This window comes from Copadichromis virginalis, linkage group LG18, assembly GCF_057382275.1.
Source record: "Copadichromis virginalis isolate Kocher_CV1m ecotype Utaka linkage group LG18, C_Virginalis_male_GT1.1, whole genome shotgun sequence".
NCBI classification, from domain to species: Eukaryota; Metazoa; Chordata; class Actinopteri; order Cichliformes; family Cichlidae; genus Copadichromis; species Copadichromis virginalis.
In genome coordinates, this window is record NC_140635.1 from 8115574 (window position 1) to 8132070 (window position 16497).

A 16497-nucleotide genomic window follows, 5' to 3' on the forward strand; every position below is an offset into this window, starting at 1 on the left:
ATAAAACTATACATATTTTTCTTCAGACTTAATCTTTAACCTATATATTCAAAATGACAACAAACAACTCGTGCCACAAATTTTCAACATGACCCCAAAATCAGGTGCATCTGAAACACAGGTGCACATCAGTTATTGTAACGTGAAGTAGAAAAGAAAAGTGACCAGTTTTCTTGTCATCGGTTAGCAGTACTACACAAACTAATAAGAACTAAAGTTCACAGAGAATAGCAAACATGACCTTGACCTTGGGCAGACTTTTGATGAAGATCCATCAGGTGACCGTCTGAAACTTTCACCAAAATCCGATCATTCCAGGAGGAGTGAAACTGTGGGTAGATGCACGATAGACACTTCACCACAGCATAAGATCATCGGTGGCTGATTGAGCTAAAAATATTGCAGTTGCCTTGGTCTTCCAACCTTGATTTTTTCCCACAGTACAGAAATGAATATTTATGCCTGTGTACCACTGAGATTTTTTAATATATACAGTATATACTGCATAAATATACAGCACAAAGTGTCTGTGATATTGATGGCAGCAGTGAGAGGATTTATGTGAGAAATTACTCAATATATAAAATCCTGGAGGCACATTCTATCTCTTCTCTGTTTTCTCTTTTTACTAGTGTTTAACATAACTACAAAACATGGAAACAAGACATTTCACTTGGATTTCGAGGAAATAAAAACCCAATCGTATACTGTGCAACATATAAGACAGCTGAAACAATTCCAGTTGCAAACTCAGCTCATGTTAATGATAACTGTGTAAACGCCATCAAATGAGACAGATGCAATGGATAGTGCATTTACACTCTGAAAAAAACAAAAAACAAACTTGTGTTGTTTTAGTTAATGGTAGCTATTAAGCTGCGCTTCTCTGCATGAATCCTGAATCCTTGTAAATAATGACAACGCTGGCCGATACTTGCTTGTGGGTTGCTTGTGCACGCTGGTATTATGTAGGTGCTAGCAAGTGTAAGTGCCAGCAAGTAGATGAAGATACCAGGAGTTATATTTGTGTAGTTATATTTCTGAGAAGGTGCAGGTCTGTATATGCTGTAGTCTGGATCAGAGACTTAATGTAGTATTATAAATCAAGTCAACAGTCTTATGTAATATAGCTTTTATTTCTAACTGCTTCACATCCTAACATGCAGTGCCTTTAATCAATCAGCAGTAAGTATAATCTTCTTTATGGGTAATATAAAATGGTCTCAGGTTACTTTTAATATTAGTTTTAAGAGTTTTCACAATGTTCACAAGTCTTTGAAATCTTGTCTCTGTCATCTTTGCGTCTCCTAGTTAATGAAAGACCACGAAATGTCAGTTCCATTACAGCAGGGTGGCTTTTGAACATCAAATGCCAGCAAAGGGCAACAATGAAAAATTAGCTCTTACAGTCTTTAATACACGGCCTGAAGTGTCACTGCAACGCCTGCTCATTTCTTTACTACCAAGCAGAGTAGAAAGTCAAATTCAGATTTAATGAGTCACGCTCTATTATAATTGATGCTAAAACAATTTAGCATTTAATATAGAGCGTGCAGCGTGTTGACAGAGTACTCCTACAGATTGCTCAGATACAAATGACAGAAGTAGATTTTTTCCCCTAAGATCAGACTGGCACCTTCTTGTTTACTGTAAGCCTCACATACTAACACGCTGTGTTGTTCAAGCTTGCATTTTTTTTCCCAGTTAAAAACATTCAGGTCCAAATTAAAAGAACGTATCACCATTCCAACTAATAGTTAATCCATAATCCTATTTTTTCCCCAAACCATGCCAAAGGCACAAACACTATTTGCATCAATTTTTTGCATATTTGTCACACTTACATGTTTCAGATCATCAAATATATTTTAATACTAGTTAGGTACTTTTGTTTGGAAGTAGCAGAATCTGTTCCTCACCTTCTCTTTTGTTGAGTTTGGCGAAACCCGGGGCGTGGCTGCTGGACAGCTGGGAAGAGCTTCGGAAGGAAGATGGCGGCAGATTGGAGACCAGTGCGCTGTCACACACCTCTGTCGAGAAATATCAAAACATAAAGTATAATGAATGTCCTTCAGATTTTGACATTTACATGTAAATGTCAGCATGTGCACTGCTGTGCTTTTTGAGGGTCTATAATTACATTTGTTTCAACATCTCCACACAGATATAGCCTCCTCAAAATATTCCTAGACTGAACAAAACAAAATTAAAAGTCTGAGAGAAGTAAGCATAGTTGAACACAGCTATGACGCATCCTGAGTAAGAGCACTCTTAGCTCAAGAAATCTGTTACTGGGCTTCAGTGCCATAAGCAAAGAGGAGCAGTGGATGTGTTATCTTTGAATTGCAGGGTTAATGTCAGCTACAGTTCCTCGCTGCACAGTTAAGTAGTTCACAACAGTAGGTTGACGCGGGAATGTCTTTTTTTAAGCTTTAAAATCAAGAAAAAAAAGAAGAAGGAAGCATTCAAACTTTTTATCTGACTGAAAAAAAGCTGAGTGGTTCAAAGAGTAGAGATCAACAGCAAAAAGCACAATGAGAATATCACAATACCCGACACAGCTGGAAATGGATTAGCCTCCATCTCTTAGCCTGAGTGAAAACCTGATGAAATGTTATAAACAGCAGGGTGGGAGTGCTCTGATGCTGAGAGGTAAAAGCGTTGTCTCTGCAAATGATCAGCTTTTTTAAGATAAAAGAAGTTTATTCGGACAGCTTTTGATTGTTTCATTCTAAAGTCTTAAAGAGGCGCTAATGACAACTAAAGTGTTGAGCCTGTGAATATAACAACATGAGTGTCAGAGAGGAGTCTAATCATTCAGGAGCTGGTTTAATGTTCCCCAGGTAGAAACGGGTCTTTCAGCAGTAATGGCTCCATATTAGATGAATGAACAGCGTAATAATGTCCAGTTGGATGAGTAAATGGTGTAATTCTGGCTCAATGGATAAATGAACGTTGCAATCATGTCGTGTTGCGGAGATGAATGGCGTCCTGAGTGAGTCATTATAGGCTGGATGCTGATGGGGATGATTCAGTGTTGTCAGAGGAAACCTTTACATGTTTCTCATATTTAGTTTATGGATGATTCCCTGAAATCAAAACATAATATATTGAACATTATGCGGTAATTAACATTAATTACTCTTATTTTAATTGGAGCCTCTCTCACAGTCTCCAATAAACCTACAAAAAAAAGAAAGCAAGCACTTTTTTGTTCAAATTAAAGCAGCTTTCTCTGTCATTTATTATAGCTACATGACATAGAGAAATCATTTGTAAAGGCAGAATACAAATGAATGTTTGTTTTACTGTATCTGATTGTCTTTGGTCTGCACAGCATAATCACATCCCACAGATATACACACGGATTCATGATCACCAGCCCCATAAATATTCATAGTTTTCCTCTCAAGCTGCAAACTGTAAGCTAAAGCCAAACTATCACCGCCTCCATCCAAAGCCTCTCCGTTAATGGATGTTGTTCTCCACCACTGAGACAAGAGCCAATTACTATGATTCACGCAGCAGTCCGATCTGGGCCCAGAACTCTGACAGCAAGGCTTTAGTTTCGATTACTCTGTCAACATCAGTGCACTTCATCTCAACAACACAAGGTCTTCATCCGCCTCCCGATAATTTCAAAGAGGAATACCATTCCATTTACAGCAGCTCTTTTCAAATGAAATTTGTAGCTAGAGCCAACAACAATATTGGCCTATTTACCTGTAGTTAAAGAAAATTTTGTATCAGTTTAGAAAAGAGCAGGATTTTAAATTTTAAAGCACTGACGATGCTTCACAAACTGAACCCTGAAATCCTGGAATATTTATTTAGTAACTGAGGATGCCAAGTATTTGGATACACAATTAAATACACTGTAGAGCCCAAATGTGGCATTCACTCTCAAGATAATGGTCTAAATGTAATTTTTTCTCATTTGAATGCTTCAAAATACTGGATTTTTATATTATTAAATCTATATCTTCGGCAGGTGTTTTAACCAAACTGCAACACACGATAGAGGATTCAAACACAAATGCAATGAGCAACAGCTGTACTTCCAAACACACCACAAGTCAGTTGAGGATTTACCGTTTTACACTTCTGTTAAAGAGAATACAGAAACAGTCAACAGTCTTCTCCAATATGGTCTCACATAGGAACCCTGAGGGGTAGCTGTGACTCAGGTGGTAGTCGGGGTTGCCCACTAATAAGAAGGTCAATGCTTCAATCTCAAGCTACAGTACTTCATGTCAAAGTGATCCTGGACAAGATACTAAGTGCCAAAAGCAACAGTTGATATATCCATCACAGTTTGTGACAATGTAAAGTGTAAAGTGCTTAGAGTGGTGAGTATACTGCAACATATATACCCAGAATATTTGATCAAAAGGCTTCTTCACCATTACTTATGCATTAGCTGTCTCCTGCAGATACAAAATGAAACAAAAAAAAGGATGGTGTGCAAAGACATACAAATAAATACTAATTCTTGTGTAGTGCTGTGATAGACACGTTTCACAATACAGCTGGGGAGCTAAGAATTAAAGCTTATAATTATACAGTCAGTTTATTAGGTACACCTTGCTAGTGCTGGGTTGGACCCCTTTTGGCTTCAGAGCTCGTTTAAGTCCTTGTGGCAGAGATTCAACAAGGTCCTGCAAACATTACTCACAGACTTTGGTCCAGACTGATACTGCTGCGAATTTGTCGCTTGTACAACCATAATGTGAATCTCCTGTTTCACCGCATCCCGACGTGCTCTACTGGATTTAGATCTAGTGACTATGGAGGTTATTTAAGTACGATGAACTCAGTGACCTCATGTTCAAGAAATCACTTAAGATAAGATAAGATAAGATAAGATAAGATAAGATAACCTTTATTAGTCCCACACGTGGGAAATTTGTTTTGTCACAGCAGGAAGTGGACAGTGCAAAAGTTATGAGGCAAAAATTAGAATACAACTTTGACATATTTTGAGGTTTGTGATATGGCATTTTATCCTGCTGGAAGCAGCCATCAGAAGATGTGAACAAAGGCATCAACAAGCTAAGAAACAATACTGAGGTAGGCTGTAGCATTTAAATGATGCTTAGTTGGCACTTTTGATACAAGGCAGAATGGTTGCACGTTTATTCACTTAACCCAAATTCTGACCATACCATCTGAACGGCGAAGCAGAGATTGTTTTGTTTTTCCAGTCTTCAACTGATCACTTTTAGTAAATTCTTGCAAATTCTGGACTAATTTTCCAGTTTTTGGCTGACAGGAGTGGCACCCAGGATGATCTTCTGCTGCCGTAGCTCATCTGCTTCAAGATTAAATGTGTTGCACGTTCAGAGATGCTCTTCTGCACACCTTGATTGCAATGAGTGGTTATTTGAGTCACTATTCGCATCAGATCAAAGCAGTCTCCTCTGATCTCTGGCATCAACAAGGCATTTTCATGCAGAGAATTGCTGATCAATTGATATTGTCTTTTTGTCAGACTATTCTCTTTAAACTCTAAAGATGATTGTGTGGGAAAATCCCAGAGGATCAGGAGTTTCTGAAATACTCAGACCAGCCTGTAAGTCACCAACAACCATGCAAGTCACTTATATCATGTTTCTTTCCCATTCTGATGCCCAGTTTGAACATCAATACTTCATCTTGACCATGTCTATGTAGCTAAATGCACTGAGATGCTGCCATGTGATTGGCTGATAGATATTTGCATCAGCGAGCAGTTGAACAGGTGTACCTAATGAAGAGGTTGGTGAGTGTATATCCACGTGGAGGGATAAATGTCTATGAATATTTGGTCCAGCTGCTTGTTAACATTAGAAAGCCTTCAGCTTGGCCTCAGTGGCACTGTAATTTGATTGTAAAATTATTGGGTATTAACCGAGTCTGAACTCTGTTTAGTACAGTGTGTTGCAGCAGTTATCATTAAACATCAGACCATATAACACAGTTATACTGCACTTTATAGTTACCAGAGTGGAGCAGAGGCTCATACATATTTAATTCTAGCATTTTAAATGCCATCCAGCTACTCAACAATCATCAGAAGGCGTCCAGCTCTTTTGTCCTCTGAAGTTCCTCCTGATAGTCTTTATTCCTCCAGGCTATGCCCTTACTGACACTTATAACTGTGGGTGGTGGGGGAGCTCTCAGTATGAAAAGCAGGTGAATTACAGTAGTCTGAAGAGGTGAGATGAGAGGGACGGCTCTCCAACGCGGAGTGCTGTAATCCCTGAGGAGATAATGTGTGGTGAGAGCACAGCCTCGCTGAGGAAACAGCCGAGAGAGAGCAGTGGAGTTTTAAAACACAGGGCCACTTTTCCTCGACGGAGCTGTGGCATTTAAAAGCCGATGTCCCTGACAGTGTGACTAGTGGAGCACAAACACAGACAGCTCAGAGGAAAATGGAGCTAAATGTTGAATACCTGCTGGCCTCTGTAGCCAACGAACCTCAACACTGACCCTGGCTGTGTTGGACAGAGAGCCTTTCTGAATATTAAACTGCTGCACCTTCCTGAAAACACCTCCTGTCTTTGTGTAAGCTTCACATTAAAGGGTGTTAGACTAAAAAAATATATATAATAATGCTTTTAGGCATTCAGATCACCACAAAAACATTATTCATGATCAAAGTATTATAAATTTACACAGAAAAGATAATTCTTCAATCTTCGGCTAAGTGAAATATCTCCTGGCAAAAAAAAGAAGCATTCTTTGCCTTTGATAAAACAAAAACTTGAGCACCAGAACTGGAAGCATGTATTGAACTCTGAGTGATGGGAAATATCCTTTCAGTTCAGTCAAAAACCTCCTGGACACCCATCACTCAGCGTCTGCACTATCCATCAATTCATAGAGTGCCAACTTTATCGTTGCACCAATGTGACAAATGGTCAGTTTGACCGCATTAAAAAACATTAAAGGAAATTTTGAAAATATCTCTGGAGGGTATAAGGCAAATACATTTTATCACCCCTGAAATGACAGACTAATACCAGAGACAGAGTGGCTCATTCACCTGCACTGTCCACTTCTTTACTGAATAAAAAGTGCCCACAGAGTCCGTGACTGAGCTGGGGACCCTGAATACCGATGAGCTCCATCCATCACCTCAGCAAACAGAAGGTCTTGCACTTCAGAGCTCTACAAGCCCCACAAACCCAAAGTTCAGTGCCTCTCAGTATGAGCCAACTTATTTAGCCGTTCAAAGCACGTAGCAGTAAGCAGGATAATGAGGCTCCAGCGATGGTTGTTTTTGCTCCAGAGCGCTAACAATCATCCTCAAGCAGAAAACATCAATGCTCATTTTACTAATCCGCACAACGTCTACCTCCAGTTTGACCCAAGGGGGTTCAAGCCTGCTCCTGCCTGGATATACACAGAGAAAGAAAGAACGCATTAAAAATACAACACAGTGAGCTTTTTTGCATTTTGTTTTACTTTAGCTCCGCCGCGTGGTTTATTTTTTCAATGTTGCGAAGCTAAAAGAAATAACCCAAAATCTTATATTTTGAGTTGTAACTGGTAGAAGGTATTTAAAAATCGTCTCCAAATAGACCAAAGATCTTAATTTCATTATCAGCTCAAATGGTTTTGACATTTAGGATATTTAATTCTATCTTGTGCTGTCTTATCAATAGGGATGGGTATCGAAAACCGGTTCTTGTTGAAAACCGGTTCCCACTGTTTCAATTCCTTGGAATTGTTTGCCATTTTAGCAAACGATTCCCTTATCGATTCCAGTCGGCCTGTCATGTTTTTAATTCCACTCCGGACTCGTGAATCTCAACCCAGCAGCAGCGGTAATGTTTGCACGTCCTCTCCCGTTAATGCGGCAGGTAAATAATCAACTAACAGTGCATATTATGTTAGCGCGATCTGCCTTATTACAAAACCTGCCATTACTGTGCGTTTAGGTGACCATGATGAGAGAGACAGAGTCTGGCTGACTCAGATTCTCGCTGCAGTCTACCGGTAGCGTCTCCTTTCAGGCCAGGATAGACGAATGTCTCCGAGCAGTGACTAAGTTTGTGGTCAAAGGCTTGCACCCATTTGCCGCAGCAGATGCCCCCGATTTTCGGTAAGTGAATGTGTTTAATTGTAGGCAGGGACATTACTGGATATTCTTGTGTAATTGCTACTGAATAATTGATGTTATACTTTGTTATTGCTACAGAAGAATATTTATTTTATTATTTTACATTTACAATTTTTTTCCTGGGGACCCTGTGACACCCCATTGAAGGCTGTGGACCTCTTAAGATCTCACAAGATCTCACTGTTGGGTTTGTAAGGCCATGTTACTCCTAAATTTCTATCTTGTTCAAAGAGAAGATATAAAACAAAGTTCTAAGCTAATCGACCTTAGTGTTCTCCTTTTTTAAAAAGAATCAATAAAGAATCGACTCATTAAACAGAATCGAAAATGGAATCGGAATCGTGAAAATCTTATCAATACCCATCCCTACTTATCAATGACATAGGGGGTCTTCCATCTGAAACTTAAATACCCATGTGTCACTTAATTTAGTTTTGAAGTCTATTTAAACTTTTTCCCACTCGTTCAGTCCAGTTTATTGTTGTTGCACTTGCAGAATTTATTGAAACCTTTGGCCCAATATGTTTTTTAGATTACGTGCTTTAGCTTTACTTCTTTAAGCCTGGTTCTTTAAGGCTGCTAAATCATTCAAGTTTACCCAAGTTTATATAGTTAAGTAACCCTTTAAGTCCTTGAATATTGGTCCACAGTATCGTGAATAACCTTAGACTTTTATGAAAGACATTTGGGAAAAATGCATTCACATCAGTCCAGACAGCGATTTGCAAAACTCCATGAAACTCTGACAAATTTACAGTAATTAAATAACTGTCACCAAACTTGTTGGAACATAAATCAAATGCAACAAATCCAACATCCCCTTAGTGAGAAAACAGTAAATGATTTCTCGATTGGTTGAATGAACTTGCCATGCAGTTTTGAAAAATAGCCCCATAAGTTGTTTTTTTTAGACCAGGCGCGCAAGGGAGGAATAGGTTAATTAAATGAAAAGGTCAGATCGACAAGTGAGAATAAAAAGAAAAAAAAGACAAAATGTACAAAAAAATGTACTAAATGTAGGTTTATAGGCTTTTAATTTTAAACATCAAATTTTAAAAACATACACATTACTCACACTACTTGACAACACTGTCTAGATTAGAACTTGACTATATTTTCTAATTTTTAAGTGTACAACCTACATTTGTTTATACAAATTGTATGACTGTTTTCTATCACAGTGCTATCAGAAGAGAATAAAACAAAGAAATAGTCATTGTGACATAAAAACAATGTTCATCTTACTGCTGATTCAGACATTACTCAATTTGTACAGTAATTTTAGATGTAAAACCACACCACTGCCTCACATATTTTATTTGTTTAAAAGATAGAGGGAGGCAAGAAAAAAGATTTAAATTGGATTGTTGTCATGTATCTGTTGACCAGGATTCCTGCTATATTCAGATTTCTCTGGAGAAATTCCTTTTGAACTCACACATTTAACCTTAAACTTCAACAACATCAACTCTTCTGTCAAACTGACCGTTGCCCGTGTTGAGGTTCTAACCGGCAGTTTTAAGTCAAACACTTTTGATTTTCCAAACTCAGACGTACACATCACATAACTATTTATTTCTTTTATTCTTTGGAGATTCACGAGGTTGTCTAGCGTGAATATGTTCCCTAGGGTCATTTTGTTGATTTAAAGTTCTAATGTAGTGCTCTGAGAGCTCTGACACAGAAAAAACACCTGGACAATCTTCGTTTCCCATTGTCCACTTACCCAAAATGAAATTTAAGTTGTTGTTTGACAAACTGAAAGAACGTGTGCATCACTGACTCATAAGCATAAGAGGACAGAACAGACCTATGGAAAGCCTGAAAGAGGTCCAGAGGGTGATAGGAAGATGACCTTGCAGGGTAATAGAGTTTTGGAGTTTTCTTGATATTTGTGTGACACTGAAAACACAAGATAAAGAATTATATTTCTTGCTCACTGTTTTTAATGCTTCAAAGTACTAGATCAGCTTTAAGGAATCAGTACTTTTTGATGGGCTTCCTCTTGTTTGCTTCCTGTGTTCTTCCCTGCAAACATCTGCCTGTCTGACAGCTACCAAACTGAGATGCTCAGCACTTTAACTCATCTGGCTGTGAGCAATGGCAAGGATATTTGTTCTTCAGCTCCAGTTCTTTAGCCAGATGTCGAACAGGTTCCTGCATAATGCCGATTCATTCTGGCCTTATCCAGCTAGAAAACACCAGATAATCAACTCATTATGTGCAACACAATCTGTGTGTGTAAGGCTATACAGTAGCCCACACACAATCCGACACTGCCTTTGAAAGCAGAGAACAATCATCCTTCTTATTGAGGCTCGTCACACTGATCAGTGATGTGGGTGGCTGTGTGGGAGACAGACATCAACCAAATGAAGTGATCAAAACAGCAACGAGCCACAGAACCACAGCATTTAAAATTCCTTCATCTTGAAACTGCCAGGTTTAACTTGCAAAAAGACTTTGGTCTGTTTATATGCTGCTAAAACCGAGAACATTTATCATGAATCACAACGCCTGAGATATGCAGATTTAGAAGGAGTGCTGCAGGAAACACCAATCATAGTGATGGCCCCAAGAGGATATATATTTAATTTAAAAAATCCACTAATTCACTGGCAGCAATAAGCAAATGATTTTAATATATTTGCCCCAAAATATGTATTAATAGAGAGCAGCAGACCAACAAGTCTCTGTGGGGAAAAAAAATGGTACAAAATGTAATATTGTTCTGTCATTCAAGTAAAATGCAGGGATGTTCATATCATCCAAGCAATGGCAAATCTAATTTATTTCAAAAAGGAAACACTGAATTGGACACTGGGGATTCATAAAATTGAAAACTGCATTGCACCAGCAGAAGAGCTTACACTACAAACTATTTTTATGTAAATGAGTGCCACAGTGTAACTTTTATCTTTTTTCATAGGGTCAGTAGCCATAAATATGAAGCAGTATTGTAATATGAAACTATATTTTATTGATTTTCATTTTGCTTTATGCTTAAAGGGCAATTTTTTGCATTGATATATGTTGGTGCAGACCCCTTAAAGGGCACTTCACCTCAGGAATCAAATGCACAAATGTCATTTTTCCTCTGGTGCCATTTATCCACCTGTATTCCAGTGTGATTAGATGTGTGTTTTTAAGACGTCTAGCTTATCCTGACTATAATATAACTGCACCACAAAAAAGAAATAAAAATAAATCTGTTGGAAAACTGAACAGCATCAGTGTCTCTTTTCATGTCATCTTACCACAATTTTTCTTTGTGCTGAAATTCACTTGCAAACCAAAGGAAACGTGCAGCTAGTTGACATTACAGCTAAGCCGAGTGGGTGTAATAAAGATTTTAAATCTACTTTGTTATGACCCTCTCATCACAGGTAATCCTTTTGCACAGTTATAGTTAATGAAGTTCACATGAAACTGGTTACTATGTTGATTTTTGGAGTAAGCCGTGAATGATTTCCAAAAACACTGTTGTTTTTCAAATTTGTGGAATTTTAAGCAGCACAACGTGAGTGCCTTTAATTGTATTAAACTGAAGAGAAGGTACACATACAGTTCCGGTGAGAAGTTTACATACACTCATAATTCTGGCATCATTCTGACTGGATAGTTACTCTGGGTAGAAAAACAGATAAGATCAGTTAAATCTTTGGGATCATTTTCATGTTAGCACACCCAACTATGTACAAGTTTCAACCATCTAGCTGTTGATTTGAAATGAAGATGAAGAATTAGCGCTGCTTCTTCGTTATTCTATCCACTTTGGCCCATATACCAGCACCACAGTCAGCAAAACAACCCCAGAGGATGCTGCTGCCACTTGTATGATGCTTAACAGATGAACAGTGTTCTTTGGTTATAAAGCCTCATCTTTAATAAACTACAAAATACAAACAATGATTGACAGGAAATGCTACAACCCCTTTTTCTTTGGCTCTGGTATCAAATTAACATAGGCAGCTCAGACTTTTTGACCAAGAGAGAAAAAAAACCACTCTGTCAGCACAACAACATGCTTTAAATCTGGTATGACAGAACTGGTATTAATATTCAAAGTGCTTTCACGGTTGAGAGGAGTCATACTTGGAGCAGATTTCTGCTCAGGCCAGAAACTTTCATCTGAAGAGCTTAGTGCCAAGTACTAATCGTACTCTCTGCCAGGTGTTAAGTTACTCTTTAAGAGCTGACTCCAAAACACTGTGATATTTGATATTGTAAATAAAACTGAGCTCTGTCTATGAATGTTGGCGAGTGTTGTTAGAGGGACACTACACAAACTGAGAGTGACAGAGAAAAAGACAACATGTTCAGGTGGGATTCCTTCTGGCTATAAGCTGTATAGTAAAGTTTTAAACCAATACTGCATGAACACAAAGCCATGTTAAGCTTCTTTTCCTCCTCTAGAGGTTTATGAGGGCCATCACTGTAAACAACAGCGGTGGTCAGCTAGAGAACTGCTTGGAGTAGATGCTGCTTGCAGAAAATATTGTCAGTCTGTGGGGGGACAGGTTTCCTGTAAAATGAGGTCAGGATCCAGTCACTGCAACAGCAAGGCAGCGAAGATCACATCCACACCCACTGCAACCTGCTGCACAGAGACCAGAAAACCTCACTGCACTGTCACCGCTATAATATAATTTTTTTTATATGAGCATCAAACCTAACAAAAAAAACCCTTGATGTCATAATGACAGAGGACATTTATAAATCGTTCTATAAATTCTGTCTCTCTCCCTGCGTGGTGTCTGTCTGTGCGCACAATCGCTTCACACCTTCACTAAACCACAACAGGAGCCACATTCACAACAACTACTTAGTTTTACTTTACAGCCAGCTTCCCCAAGGAGACATTAAAATAAGTGCTCTTAAAAAAAAATCTTCTCTGCAGATAATTTGATGTTCTCGATCTTCCCTTGCCTCTTCAGCAATTCCAGCTCAGGTTTCCTCAGGGCTGAAACACAAAAGCTACTAGGTTTTCTCTAGCTAACAGCAGAGATTGAATGCTTTCAAAAAGTTGTAGAGGAAAGTACTGAAGCATAACTTTTGGCTTGAACTGTTAAATCTTCACAGTGCAGGGTAATTGAGGGGAGCTGGAGTTAAAATATGGACTCCAATTAGGCCTGCGGTCACAAATGAAGGCTGTTATGGTGACTATCTCCTGTCATAGTGGGAAAGCGTGAATAAAACCCAATATTATGCCTGGATGTTGGACTTTCTGTCTGATAGATTCCAAAAAGCAAAGGTGAATAAGTGCCTCTATAGAGAGCTCTTTGTTCCCTCCAGATTTCCTCATAGTTGTACTTTGTACTCTTTAAACATGGCTGTGACTGCACCTATTGAAATGGCTTTACTTTAAGGCTGCCAGTGTTCGGCAGCCTCGCCTCTGTCAGTGCGCCCCAGGGTGGCTGTGGCTACAATGTAGCTTGCCATCACCAGTGTGTGAATGTGTGCGTGAATGGGTGCATGACTGGATGTGTAAAGTGCTATACAAATACAGGTCATTTACCATTTACCATTAAAAGCAAATGGCTCTGATATTGTTCGCTTCATTGAGCCTTTTATTGTAGTAGAAGGACTATGATCTCCAACTGAATCTTGGAACAGAGCCAAATGTGAAAATCAGTAAAAACTTTATATTACCCACATTTTTATGGATCACCTTTAAACTTCACAACAATATTCTAGGCCTTGGGGGACATAAGTACCTAGGTTGACTAACAATTTGACCTTGGCTTTCAATGTTAGCACCTAAGGTCAAAGCTGACCTTGAAAAAAACTTTCAAAAAAACATATTAAGTACTTTATATCAAGATTTACTAGGTAATAACTAGTTTAAAACTATCCATGAATCACTTTTTCCAGATTAACGTTGATTCAAAATACACCAGTATACCACTGCTCATTTATTATAGTTTACTCCACCATCAGTTGTCATTCTTGTGTTACTCCATTAATCTGGAATTAATTTGTAACTGTTTGACATGATGTTTCACCACTTAAAAAAGCACAAAGAGTAGTTATGAATGCGTAACTGTGGTTTTGAGACACTCAGAGGTAACAAGCGATTCATTCATTTGCACTAACAGTTTCCCAACTGGTTCTTTAGAAAACATCATCATCTATCATTTACTCATTTCATTTCTTTACTTGTGCTTTGATAGTAAGGCAAGTTTTGTGTTGATGTATTATGGTAATGCCACCCTACTTCGGCGATATAGAGGCAGACCGCTGACAGAGCAAACCAGATGGGCAGGTCTGAGATTTTCCCACTAAACCATCTCTAGGGTTTACAGAGAATGGTCTGAAAAAGAGAAAATATCCAGTGACGTGCTCCAGAAAACATTTCTAAATGCTCAGCTCAACAGATGAGCCACAGACAACCAAACTGGGTGCTACTACTGTCAACTAAAAATAGGAAACTAAGTCTTAAAATTGCACAAGCTCAACATTCAGTGTACCCCAGTGCTGCTGCTGTTCATCTCTATCCCTTTATAACCACAATGCACCCATCTGATGATGGTGGTTCCCAGCAGAATAATGTGTTAAGTCACAAAGCTCAAATCATCTAAAACTGGTTTCAAGAACATGAATACGAGTTCACTGTATTCAAATGACCTCCATAGTCACCAGATCTCAGTGCAACAGAGCAGCTTAGGGATGATGATGGAGCAGGAGATTCACACAATGGATGTGCATCTGTCTGCAGCAACTGTGTGATGCTATCATGTCGATATCGACCAAAATCTGAAAAATGTTTCCAGCCAAAATCTTACAACTAACATTAACATCCATTTGCACCATAAAGTTAAACTTGACTTGACCTTGAGTCCAAAAACATCACTAGTTGCAGAACTTTTGAGACTTCATCAGTCAGCCAGACAGGCAATCATTAGAGTCCTTCTTTCAGCTCACATGAAAAAAAGCACACAACTTTTCTACGAGATGACACACAAACTGATAAACCAGCATCGTCACACCAAAGATGAACTCCAATGCCTTTTCAGGAAAAAAAGCAGGTCTGGGTGATCATGGTGGTTAGGGAGCACGAGATTGTAGGTGGCATTGCTCCAGACCAGTATTACACACATTTGTTCTCAGCCTGCCTTAAATTGAATCTTTTGCTGAAGCTTGAAGTGTTTTATCTCCAAGTTGATAATACACCCTGTAGAGAAATTCAATTTTTTGGTGTTTGGTTGCTGGGTTTAGAATTTATCACACAACTGCAGTATGACCGGTCAAGACCTGAAATCCCCTCAAGCTGCACTTTTCTCCCTGAGGACCATTAAAACACACGCAGCTTGGATAACCCTTTACATTTCATCTCTGGAATAATATCATGCTGTAATAAGAGGGAAATAGTGTGATACCACTGGCAATATAAAAACTTGCAAAACGGGTAAAATATTTCATGAAATTGAAACAAACACTGATTTTCATCTAATTTATAGTTCAGATTTTTATTTTTTCCTCTTAGTTCTTGTTACTGAAAGTTTAAGAGTTAAAATACTATGAAAAAACAGCAGCTATATGTTTTCCATATACATTTCTTCATTATTTGTAAAGCACCATAATAGTTCTTGGCATAAAAAACATACATTCTTCATGGTCATGGTCAAAACACCTACAAATGTAGTTGAAGAACAATTTTAATAAGGGTTGTTTGAGAGCTGCATTCACTGATTGTTTTTAGGTATCTGAGGTGTTAAGGGATGAGTAAAACTCAACTGCACAATTTTCAAGGGCATTTTCTGGGAAAGAAGTTTGCAGCGGTGAGCACCTCATAGCAAGTTTCTGGATTGAACAAGCATGCCTCCATCTCATCTTATCCCAGCATCCTCCTGTGTCACACCAACGAGTGCATGTCCTTCTTCACTACATCCATGAACCTCTTTCGTGGGCTTCCATTTTTCCTCCTTCCTGGCAGCTCCATCTTCAACATCTTTTGTCCAACATATCCACTATCCATCCTCTGCACATGCCCAAACCACCTCAACTTTGCCTCTCTAACTTTATCTCCAAAGCACTTGATCTAAGATGTCATTCTGATGTATTCATTTCTAACCCTGTCCATTCAGGCTATTCCCAGTGGAAATCTTCAAAAGCATCTTCAAGTCAGCTACCTCCAGAAAATGACAGGAGGTCTCACTACCCTCTTCTAAACCTTCCCTTTCACTCTTGCTGTTATCCTTCTGTCACAAATCCCCCCTGACACTTGTCTCCACCCACTCCACGCTGCCTTCACTCTCTTCTTCACCTCTCTTGTACTCCATCCATAGCTTTGTTTGCTGTACCTCTGCTACTTTTATCTGCCCGGTTACACCAGTCTTTCTCTCATCCACAGATGTATTCTTGCTTCTACTATTTCATTCCTCTTCTCT

The 16497-nt window shown here is 38.8% G+C and overlaps 1 protein-coding gene across 2 annotated transcripts in view; it reads right to left on the minus strand.

The window, feature by feature from the left end:
• The window catches only part of LOC146687183 (contactin-associated protein-like 4), a 157875-nt gene that overhangs the window by 116272 nt on the left and 25106 nt on the right, over positions 1 to 16497 (minus strand). For both annotated transcript variants that reach the window (XM_085440006.1, XM_085440007.1), the window contains exon 2: positions 1920 to 2030. In XM_085440006.1, coding sequence (XP_085296132.1) covers positions 1920 to 2030 — 111 coding nt within the window. The remainder of the gene's footprint in view (positions 1 to 1919; positions 2031 to 16497) is intronic.